This window comes from Crocuta crocuta, unplaced genomic scaffold (assembly GCF_008692635.1).
Source record: "Crocuta crocuta isolate KB4526 unplaced genomic scaffold, BGI_CrCroc_1.0 scaffold433, whole genome shotgun sequence".
NCBI classification, from domain to species: Eukaryota; Metazoa; Chordata; class Mammalia; order Carnivora; family Hyaenidae; genus Crocuta; species Crocuta crocuta.
In genome coordinates this window covers 1,186,413-1,198,965 of record NW_027530001.1, presented here as the reverse complement: position 1 = coordinate 1,198,965, position 12,553 = coordinate 1,186,413, and the positions used below count along the sequence as shown (strand labels likewise).

Here is a 12,553-nt window from a genome sequence, read left to right as displayed (position 1 = left end):
TTTCAGTGGCATTAAAAGTTTTTATTCAGAATTTAATCCACAATCTATACAAGTTATTTACAAGGCATGAAAATGGAAAACAGCACAAAATACGATTGAGGTATAAGCTGAGAGCACAGTATGTCATGTTTCAATAAATATAATTCAAAATTTGTAAACTAAGTGACCAGATAGATGAGTCTTGTTTTATAGTAAAACCATATAAAATATTTATTTCACGTGAGGTAGAGGACAGTTTTGTGTCATGTGATGCAACCAACCACAGCAATTTTAACCATAAAACTGTACATCATTGGCAAAATTTTAAACTGAATTATGGTCAGTATAGTCAACAACTTGTTTCAATAGTTGCAGAACAGGTATTTCACTTACTGCCTTCACAGGTTAGAAATTCAGAAATAATTTAACTACTGTGTTGGCTTAAAATCATCAGGATAAGCAAATACTTCTAACAGGATGGTTAAAAGCAAGTGTATTTTATGTTTCCCAAACTATAACTCCCCCCAGAGTTGTCCTAGATTAAGCAATTCTTCTAGCAGGACATTTTTACTAGAACTACTGTAAGTACGCTGTGCTTTATTTTCAAGTGAGGTATCTATATTGAAGAAAAAAATCTTATAAATTTCTTTGACATTCAACTAACTTAATACGCTATTTTGTTTTCTGGGCTTAATTTTTAAATTTCAGTTTTCACATTTGATGACTAATTCAAAAACAGTAGCGCTACAGAAGACACTTAAGTCTATTACTAAAGAAACAGGCTCCAGGTTGCATTATGCAGGTTAGAAGCCATCTAAAATGGAAAGATTTTACAAAAAAATTAAAGAAAGAAAAAAAACTGTCCTTTTTAAAAGACGCAACACGGAATACCCAAATTTCTTCCAATAATGTAAATGCTTCAGCATCCTATAATAGAAAAAATTTTTTAAGCTGTTTATTCAATCCCACAATGTATAATACAGCAGTAATGTGTCTCTTATTGCTGACAGCTTCAATAAAAACAAGTAGTTCTAAGCACAGAAATAGATGTACAGTATGAGCACAACTTTTCATTACATTGATTTTTAATGTCCTGTCGTGCAGATTAAATGCATAAGAGCAAATGAAAATGTGGATTTTCCCCTATGCTATCAAAACGTAAGTCATTGAGAAGAAAATTTTAGAAGCTGATCAAAAACCTTCAGCATCAACTTTGCGACTAATTTTAGGGAAATACCCTGAATACATTTTCTATTACTCGCGTTTCCTTATACTCTACGTTCCTTCAAACAGAAGCCACAGATGTGCAAAGAAATTGGTTGTTCTGTCATGACTTCTGAAACATATGGATAACCTGCGAATATCACTGTACTCAATCTTTTTCACCTACTTTCGCAACTGGTTTTTAATTCAGTATGTACAAATGATTTCATATCTCAATTGGTAATATATTAAATGTTATAAAATTAGTTCAAGAAGCATAAAACATCCTGACTCTCATGGACACAGAAATTCAAGCAAAAGAATATGCTTTACAAAACTAAAGCACAAGCCAAACTTAACGTGGTTGGTCAAATCCTTTGATAGTGTTACAAGTTGCATTTGTGAAATCAGGGTTGTTTAGAGCTTCTTCAATGACAGCAGGTTTTACATTTACTACCTTTATAGATTTGGTACCTTTTATTCATAACGTTTAAAGTACAGAAACTATCATCACCCAAATTAAACATCATCCATCACCCAGTATGCTAATATTCTATCTTTTCATCCTTCTTAAGATCTCTAGCACTTTTGCTAGGCCGTTCCTTTAATGCAGCTTTTTAAAGTAAATATTTTTCTATTTTTCCTAAAAAGAATAATATTACAAAGACTGAGGAAAAACCTGTTTGCCTAATGAATTGGCACACAAAAGCTAACACCAAAACAAACTTTAAGCTAGCAACCAACACACAAAATGAGCATGCAAAGTATAGAAGAATAATTTTATATGGATAAGGTATTTCAGCAGAGGCCACTTTTAAAGTATTACAAAATCTCTCTATTTTCAAGCTATGTGGTACAGTTTAACTTAAAATTACTTTGAACTAGATTGGTATAATATTTACAATTGACTAAAAAGCTCTATTTTCAAGGAAGTTAGACACAAACCTATGGCACATCAAAGTATCTTCTGGAAAATGAAGACTATACAATTTCATGTGGCAAGTTTTCCTTATGCAAAGGACTAGAAAAAATATTTCTTTACTCAACTCTAAATCAAGAGTTTATGATAATTTAAAGGTGTTTAAGCACTGATTAGAATTTTAAAATATTTCAAATCGCAATTTATTTTAGAAGTTTTGGGTTAAAACTTAAGTAAGCCTGTCATTTATTAGGTAACATAAGCACAAAGAATTTTAGTCAATTAGAAAAATGAAATTATAGGGGCTTGAGTTCATCTCCCAAAAAGCTTAACTGTGACACAACTGAAATGAACTTTATCATAAAATGTCTTCATGATTTTTCTTTCTCCAGATCCAAATAAAAGGTATTAGGAGGTTATATCATTTTTAACATTTGCTCCTGTATGTCATTTTTCATTTGTTCCTCCTTAAGGAGACTCCAAGAATCAACAAATTAAGTTGCAGGGTTAATATAGTAAAATTTAAATGGAAAATAGAAAATACACATTTAGATCACACTCTAGTAAAGAAACTATACTTTGAGAAGTACAAAAATTCCTTTAGGATATGTAAGTACCATTAAGCAAAATATGAAAATAATTGGCTGAATGATAACCTACTAATTTTGAAGTTCTATATCAGTAGAGAATCTGTCGTCTATACTGGAAATAGTATATAACCTTAACTCTAGCTGATTTATTTTAAAAATAAATTTAGCTCTCAAGTAATTTCATACAGTACCCTACATGAGAACATAAACATAAAATTCCTGGAATAGTAATGTCAGTAAATGGTAGCTTCAGGAAACTTCCTTTAAAAAATGCATACTAAGAATTCTACCTAGTATTTTTTTAAGCCAAGAATTAAATATGAAATTTGCCATTAAAGAATGACAGACTTTTCTGTGCAAAAAAAAAGTGCAGAAGATTTGCCCTTCCCCCAAACTATGGAATTTCTTTGTCTTCTAAAAATTATCTAAAAACCTTTTAGTAGCAGGTAACTAAACTTCCCTAAATTAACCTATCATATACTATCAGGTGACTGTAAATTCCTGATTTTGATATTAAGTAGTAATTGAAAATGGTCCATTCGTGCAAATATTGGTAAGACTTAACATTAAAACATACAAAAATCCAAAATAACCTTCAAGGTATTTAATGTTTTACAATTTAAGGAAAAACAAACCCATTAAGGAAAACAAATCTATTATATAAATTTCGGTAAGACCCATAACTACATATAAAAACTGTACAGGAGGATTATGGATTGTATACAAACTGATATACATCAATGGTATCAGTTTTTCTCAAGAACATTAATATTTTCACACCTCTATTAACAACATAAAGTTCAAAAATTATTACATTTTATTCCCTCTTCTAAAGTTGCTACATAAAAAAATTCTAAATACAACCACACTTAACCAAAAAAACAAAAAACAAATTACAACCACTTCTTGTGTTTTAACAGCAGCGTATAACAAAGTATTTATCCTTCCTCATTATGTCTATGGGGTGTGCTATAACCTCATCAATGAAATTCCTCTTCTGACAAAATGTCTCTTAGGAGACATTAAAAAGAAGAGAACTAGTAGAAATTTCACCAATATGAAGCAAATAAAAGCAAATTTTAGATATAATAATGAGTAAACTATATCAATTTAGAAAGGATATTGTGTTAATAAAAAATGGAAATTCCTTTAATAGCTCTATATATGTGAAATATGAAGTCACCAATGTATGTAAGATTGAGTGTGAAATATGGATAACAAAACTGACCACAACTATCCATCACACAATGAAGCTTCTAAAAAGTGTACAACTGCTACATTTGCAATAGAAATCTAGGCAGATTATCTAATAGCTGAAACCATGTACTACTGTTATGAAGCCAAATGAAAAAAATGTACAAAGAAACATACATTTTCATTCATTTGGAAAATGTAAAAATTTATGTACTAATATAGAATCTCTTCACTTTGATCTACAAATGGATAGAATGCCTAGTTATCTTCATGCAGACAAGTTATTCAGAATTCAATAACCAAAGCAAACAAACAAAAACAAAAATAAACCCTGTTGGGAATACACAGGTGAATCTCTTTAAAGGTTCCTATTCTTTAGCAGTCTTTGATGATTTCAAAATTTGCAACTTCAGCTCTTTTATCATCATCTCTAACTTCTGTCTTGCCTCCCGTTCCTGTCTGAGTTCATCCTGGAGTTCTTGCCTATCAGCCTCAGCGTGGTCCAGTCTCTGTCTCAGTTCTGCCAACTGTGGGATTTAAAAGACGTCAGTCTTCACTCAGTTTTGTTTTTCCATTAATTCTCAGATCATGGCAAAGACCTACTTTCAATTTACTTTTTACAAAATGAACTATTTCATGCATATTACAACCTCTTGAATAATACTATTTGTCTGACTTTGACATAACACTGAATTGAAAGAAAAACAAAGGGTCAAGAGAACTAACACCTAGAGCACTTTCATTATGCCCTACACTGTGGTATGGCTCTCACAGAGCCTGTTCATGTTAAGGGTTATCTGTTCATCTTCCCCAGTGAGCTACTATTCATTTTTGCTCAAGTGCTTTTGAACATAGTGGGCAACAGTTCACGTCTGTTATCTGTAGATGTGAAAGCCCGTGTTATACATTAAGATAATATAACATTTGATATTCAGAGAGCTGGAGACTAGCAATTTGGGCAACTAAATTACAGAAACCTAATGAAAGTTTAATAAAGCCATCAAAATAGAAAAATCATCTTGGATGATACAGCTGAAACTTGTGTTTATCAGAATTACCTATTTTTAAATCTTTCCCAGTGAAATGAACTTGACAAAAAGTAATTTTTTTAATAGAGAACGTAACAACTTCAATTTCCACACTGGAAGGGCAACATTATACAAACTGAGTAATTCTTACCTGTGCTGCATATTCAGCCTCTTTGTCTTTTTCTAAGTTTGAATCACAGGTACACTTTTGCTTCATTACCTGCTCTAATTTTTTCTCTAAGTCTTTCTGTTCAATATAAAATTCTTCCATTCTCTGCGCATGTTCATTCTGCAAAGATTCAAGCTCTTTCTGTAAATTCTGCTGTTCTTCAGTGAGTTCCTTCATAGCTTTTGAACTACTCAACATTTCAACTTCCTGTAACATAAAAAATTAGAATACAATTTTTATTTTATTTCCATCATGCTAAAAATTTCAATTCAGGAAAAAAATAGGTCAGAAAACATCTAAAATTCAGCTGTCATATCAGTTTTATATAGAAGTAATTATCTTGAAAAACGCTCTAAAAATGTAAAAGAAAATTGCTTATGAGTATAAAACTCTAAACAATCTTAAACATATTTACAGTATCTCTTTTTTCTTAAAGATATGCAAAAGTATCTTTTCATAATAGACTATCATTTAGATTTTACCATCTGAAGTTGTTGCTTCTTCTGCAAAATTGAGTTCAGTTTTTCCTGTTGTTTTACATAAGTTCTCATTACTTCTTCCATGATTTTCCCCTTATCATCCTCACAAATGATATCTTTGACAAGAAGTGGAGATGAAGCTGCAATATCATGGTCAATTCCTGCCTTGCTTGCATCTCTGATGAAATTGCAAGTGGTAGACTCAGGTTTCTTTTTACTTGTCGAATTATTTGAGATTGATGGATCTTTAAGAGGCAAAAATGAAGTAACAAAAAATGAGCATCACTGTTAAAAAGTCACTAGAACCCAGAAATGAAAAAAAAATTCATTTACAAATAAAATGAAAAATAATAAAATACTTAATAAATTTAAGAAAAGTAGTACAAGACTTGTACAATGAAAACTATACAATAAAACATCACTGAAAGAAATTGAAGACCTAAGTAAATGAAAAGGTATCCCATGCTCATGGATTATAAGACTTAATACAGTTAAGATAGGGTCATGAACTAAATGTTAGTGACCACAAAATTCATATGTTTGAAATAGTAATGCCCAGTGATGGTATTAGGAGGTGGGGGCTTTGGGAGATAATTAGGTCATAAGACCTATGATGGAATCTATGCCCTCATAAAACAGACTCCAGAGATTTCTCCTGCCTTTTCCATCATGTGAGGACTTCCATCATGTGTCTGAGAACACAGACATTTATGAACCAGGAAGCAGGCCTCTGCCAGACTCTAAATCTGCTGATGCCCTGATTTGGACTTCCCAGGCTCCAGAACTGTAAAAAATAAATGTTTCCGGTGTAAGCCACCCAGTCTATGGTATTTTTGTTATAGCAGTCCGAAAAGACTAAGATAGATGGTAATATTCCCCAAAGGGATCTACTTTTTCAGTGCAATTCCTATCAAAATCCCACCTGGCTTTATGGCAGGAATTGACAAGCTGATTCAGAAACTCATATGAAAATGCAAGGTATCCAAAATAGTCAAAACAATTTTGAAAAAGAATAACAAATGTGTAGAATTCACAATGCCCAATTTCAAAGCTTATTACAAAGCTACAGAAAGCAAGACTGTGTGTAGTACTGGCATAAACACTGAGTCCAGAAATAAACCCATACTTTTATGGGCCACTGGTATTCAACAAGGGCACCAAAACCATCCAATCAGAGAGAAGAGTCATTTCAACAAATAGTGTTGGGACAACTGTATTCATATACAAAAAGTGAGGCTGAACCTCACACTATGTAAAACTGAACTGAATATGGACTGAAGACCTAAATGGAAGAGCTAAAACTTTTATATGCACATATTTATGACCCTGATTTTGGCAATGGTTTCTTAGACATAACATCTACATAAGCAATGAAAGAAAAAATAAATTGGACTTCATCAGAACTTAAAACTTTTGTGCTTCAAAAAATACCAACAATAAAATGTAAAGATGACTGATAGAATGGCAAATCATATATCTGATATGGGTCTACTATCCCCAATATGTAAAGAATGCTTACAAGCCAACAGTAAAGAGACAAATAACACAAAGTAAAAATAGGCAAAGGATCTAAAGAGATTCAATAAAACATGGGAAGGCACTCAATAGCGTTAGTCATTGGAGAACTGCAAATCAAAACCAATATATTCCACTTTACAATCAACAGGATGGCTATAATCAAAAGACAATAATAACAAGTGTTGACAAAGATGTGCAGAAAATGGAACCCTCATAACCTGCTGGTGAGAAGGAAAATGGTACAGCTGCTTTGAAAAACAGTTTGGCAGTCCCTCAAGATATTAAATATGATCTGGTAATTTCACTCCTAAAAATATACCCAAGAGAAATGAAAAAACATATCTACATTAAAATGTGTGCATAAGCACTCACAGCAGTATTATTCATTACAGCCAAAAAGTGAACACAATTTGGGGTGCCTGGCAGTCTCACTCAGTAGGGCACGAGACTTAATCTCAGGGTCATGAGTTCAAGCCCCATGTTGTGCATGGAGCCTATCTTAAAAAAAAGAAGTGGACACAATTCAATGTCCATCAACTGATGAGTAGACAGACAAAATGTGATATATTTATCTATACAACAGAGTATTATTAAACCATTAAAAGGTAACAAGTACTAAAATATCCTACAACTAAGAAAATATTATACCAAGTGAAAAGACAGACAATAAAAGGTCTCATATTATATGATATCTTTTATATGATATGTCCAGAATAGGCAAATCTATAAAAAAAAAGAAAATAAATAGAGGCTGGAGAAAGAGGAGAATGGGGAGTAACTTCTAATGGATTACACGGTTTCCTTTTGGGGTGAGAAAAATGTCCTGAAATTAAATAGTTGTATTGTTGAACAACTTTATGAATTTACTGAAAGTTACAAAACTGTATACTTTAAAAGGGTGTATTTTATGGTTTATGAACTATACCCCAACAATTTTTTAAGTCACTAGAATTAGTTTGGGAAATAGAATGCAAAGAGGACTTAATAGTATGTTACTGATTATTATTTACTTCATTTAAATCCAAAGTTGAATTTTAAAAATCTCAAAATTAAAGTACAGAAACCCCCCTGACCCCAAGAATCTTCAACTACTCCAAGAAAGCTGAGACAATTGTCACACTTGCTTAAGCTATAAGCAAAGCCCTACTGCTGTAAAGAGGGTTAAAGAGGCAGCATTTGTGCAGACATGTCTTGTGTGGTCCACGGTACTTTTTTTTTTTAAATCTTTTTAATGTTTANAGTTTGGGAAATAGAATGCAAAGAGGACTTAATAGTATGTTACTGATTATTATTTACTTCATTTAAATCCAAAGTTGAATTTTAAAAATCTCAAAATTAAAGTACAGAAACCCCCCTGACCCCAAGAATCTTCAACTACTCCAAGAAAGCTGAGACAATTGTCACACTTGCTTAAGCTATAAGCAAAGCCCTACTGCTGTAAAGAGGGTTAAAGAGGCAGCATTTGTGCAGACATGTCTTGTGTGGTCCACGGTACTTTTTTTTTTTTAAATCTTTTTAATGTTTATGTATTTTTTGTAATGCTTTATTTATTTCTAGGAGAGAGAGAGAGACAGCGTGAGCAGGGAAGGGTCAGAGAGAGAGGGAGTCACAGACTGAAACAGGCTCCAGGCTCTGAGCTGGCAGTCAGCACAGAGCCCGACGTGGGGCTCGAACCCACAAACCGCGAGATCATGACCTAAGCGAAAGTCGGACGCTTAACTGACTAAGCCACTCAGGCGCCCCATGTTTATGTATTTTTGAGAGGGAGAGAGAGAGAAAGAGTGTGAGTGAAGGAAGGGGCAGCGACAGAAAGAAACACAGAATGAGAAGCAGGATCCAGGTTCTGAGCTGTCGGCACAGAGCCTGACATGGGCCTCAAACTCACAAACTGAGATCATGGCCTAAGCCGAAGTTGGACGCTTAACTGACTGAGCCACCCAGGTGCCCTGGTCCATGGTACTTTAAAAGCCATTGGAAAGAGGCAGCTTTTCTATCTTTTTCAAATGTCTAGCCAGCATTCTGCTTTTACGCCCTCTGCTGGCTCTCACTCACTCACAGCCATGACTTCTCACTCCTTTGCTTATCCCATGACGACGTTTCCCTGAGTCCTACACCTCACTATTCTTACATACTTCTTAGCATAAGTAAATGGTTTCCCGGTTCACAGCACTTAAAAAGGTCCTTCTGAAGAAAACAGATAGCAAAAAAAAAAACCAAAAAAGGCAAGAAAGGAAAAAAATAGTCATACAGAAATCACTTGCAGTATGAAACCACATGGCCTACACACCTATATCATTAGCCGCTATAGCTATCATTGTGCTAAAGAAACATAGCAATGGAGGTTCTAAGGAGTAACTCAGAGTTTTGAGAGGTACACTTTTTCTTTAAGATGAAGCTTCAATTATCTGGAACATTCTCTTAAATAGAAATCTTTGAAAATGCTAAATAGGGGCAACTGGATGGCTCAGTTGGTTAAGCATCCAACTTCAGCTCAGGTCATGAACTCGCGGTCTATGAGTTCAAGCCCCATGTCAGGCTCTGAGCTAACAGCTCGGAGCCTGGAGCCTGCTTCGGGTCCTGTCTCTCCCTCTCTATGCCCCTCCCCTGCTCATTCTCTGTCTCTCTCTGTCTCTCAAAAATAAACAAACATTTAAAAAAAAGTAAAAAAAAAAAAAAAAGAAAGAAAGAAAGAAAATGCTGAATAAACATGTTTACTAGATATTTTATTTTAAATAATTTCTGAATACTTACCTACACGGCTACATAATTCTCTACTTGTTTTCAAATCCATTTTCTCCTGTTCCTCCAGTGAGACATCTGGATAAGATACCACTTTTTGATGTTTCCCGCTCCCATGAGGCTTCTCTGATGGTCTTGGTATGGACCTACTTGTCTCTGTCTTTGTGACCTCTTTAGACTGGGATCCAGCAGAAGTAAGCGACACATTTGGTGCAACCACTTTATCACACATGTACAAGTAGTAGCTAAAAACAAAGAAAGGCAAAATAAGACACATACTATGCTTGGGTAAAAAAGCAAAATACATTAAATTTATTTCTATCATTTAAAAATTTTACATTAAAAGACAACATAACAACTCAGAAAATAAGGGTCACAGAAAAGAATTCTTTAAAAATTCAATACTTTAGGCAGTTAAGTGCAAAACTATGAGTAATTTTTGTTATTTTGCAAAAAGTAATTTCTAAGCATAAGAGATACTTACAGGGAAAGAAAATCAGTCTCATCTGTTTCCCTCAAAACCACCTGAGAATTAAAGGCATCAAGCACTTTAAAGCTGTTTAATAGCCCTGAGTAGATAAGGCTTATGCTAGAAAGAAAACAGACCATACATATGCTCCTTAGAGAACCACTTTCTTGCCTGCCACCTGTCCAAAGCAAGGAATACTTGCTCTTTGTTATAGACAGGCTGAGTCAGTTCCACACTAAAAGGCTAAGGCCTGATTCGCTGCCAGCCCTATCAGGAGCTCCTAGGGCCCTTCTATAGACGTCTGAATACTGCCCAGCTACTGGGCAACAAGTCCAACTTCTTTCCAACCCCACAGAGCAATCTTCCTAAAATACTTTAGTACTTCCTAATTTGATAAAAATTCGATAGTAAGTTGTAGAAAACTAAGATTGAAGGGATAACTACCAATTTCGTTCAAAGCTTACATAAAATTGTTCAGCAGATTACCTGAGAGACCTATGGAACAAATTTGAGCTAGATATTGAAGTACCATATAATTAACTATAATCTGCATAACCTTTAGCCAAATGATGCAACCATTTAAGTGACATAATACTTCATGCCCTAAACTCTAATGATGATCTCCTCATATCTGATTTTGCTACATAGTAATCTATATTGTTCCTCTTTACCAATCACATGAATTCTGCAGATGAAAACTCAGTGTTCTGCTAAGAAAATGGATAGGTTTAGTAATACCCAAAGACTTGCTTCAACACAACAGGAATGGTAGGAACTGTGCAAATGTAAGTAAGACTGAGATTCTTCATCACCATGTTTGCAGTGGGGGGGGGGGGATTTATATTTACATCAGTAAAAATCTAGGAATCAACAAATAAAAAGTTTACAATCTAAGGTGGATTTTTATCAAAAATATGAAAACTGGATTTTTGAGGGATGTGGTTACTATCAAAACTTGTACATTTCAAAAAAAAAAAAAAACAAACTTCTTTGTAAAATACCAAAGTTGCATACCAAACTCTTGAAGAGTTTGGTTCTTCTTAAAGGGAAGGAAATTAAAGGATATTTTTCAATGTTTACTCCAGGGTGAAAAGGAAATGATAAATTCCTAGAAAGAACATAAACACCAGAAAAGGTTACCTCAAATATTCAACATAATTTAAAATTCATTTCATTAACAAGCTCAAAACTAAATAATGAATTGATACAGTCTAGAACAGTACCTGACGTATAGATGTGGAAGGGAGGGAGGGAGGAAGAAGGAAGGAAGGAAGGACGGAACCAGCCAATACTCACTCACCTGGGGTGTAAAAATGAATGTGTCTGAGAAACATGGTCACCTTCCTGCTTTATAACAGGGTACCATGACTGTAATTCCATTCCTGATGATGTATCTATCTGTAGAAAAATGTAGAAGGGAAAAGGTTCACTGAGGGAAGATATGGTGGTTAATTTCATGTGTCAATGAGACAGGGCCATTGGATGTCTCCAGAGAACTCTGACTAATAAAAATTACATTATTTAAGAGTCATCTTCTAACAAGGCAGTCTTTCCTTAAAGTACCAAATCTACTCACTCAAAACAACATCAATTATCCCATCACAGAAATAGTTTCAGCATGCATGTCTAACATGGATTATCAAAAATGGTTTCATAAAATTTCATACGCATGGAATCTATTTTTTAATGTTTTTAAAAAATTTTTTAATGTTTATTTTTTGACAGAGTGTGAGCAGGGAGGGGCAAAGAGAGAGGGAGACACAGAATCTGAGGCTCCAGGCTCTGAGCTATCAGCAGAGAGCCAGACATGTGTCTCAAGTCCACGAACCATAAGATCATGACCTGAGCCGAAGTTGAACACTTAACCGACTAAGCCATCTAGGCACCTCTATTTTTTTTTTTTAATGTTTATTTGAGAAGAGCAAGAGAGCACACAACGGAGGGAGGGACAGAGGGAGAGGAAAGAGAATCCCAAGCAGAATCCCTCACAATCATGAGATCATGACCTGAGCTGAAATCAAGAGTCCGACCCCTAACCTACTGAGTCACCCAGGTGCCCCTGGAATCTATGTTTTAAATCCATTTTAAATAGCACCTTGCAAATGTACACCATTGGTAAGTTCTGCGATTCTTCTTGCTGCTACAACCAGCTAGAATATACCCGTTCCTACAGTATTTGTTAATGAATTAGACAACATACTATAGCAATAAGTATTTTGCCAGGGTATTTTCCCTAAGTATTTGGCAACATAGGTCGCTCCTGACT

At 34.3% G+C, this 12,553-nt stretch overlaps 1 protein-coding gene across 1 annotated transcript in view; it reads right to left on the bottom strand.

The window, feature by feature from the left end:
• The window catches only part of SKIL (SKI like proto-oncogene), a 28,454-nt gene continuing 15,901 nt past the window's right edge, over positions 1-12,553 (bottom strand). Inside the window, exons 2-6 of the mRNA XM_077763668.1 lie at positions 11,588-11,685; positions 9,831-10,063; positions 5,565-5,806; positions 5,065-5,289; positions 1-4,412 (exon numbers count right to left, since the gene is read on the bottom strand). Of these exons, the coding sequence (XP_077619794.1) occupies positions 4,254-4,412; positions 5,065-5,289; positions 5,565-5,806; positions 9,831-10,063; positions 11,588-11,685 (957 nt within the window). The 3' untranslated portion in view covers positions 1-4,253. The remainder of the gene's footprint in view (positions 4,413-5,064; positions 5,290-5,564; positions 5,807-9,830; positions 10,064-11,587; positions 11,686-12,553) is intronic.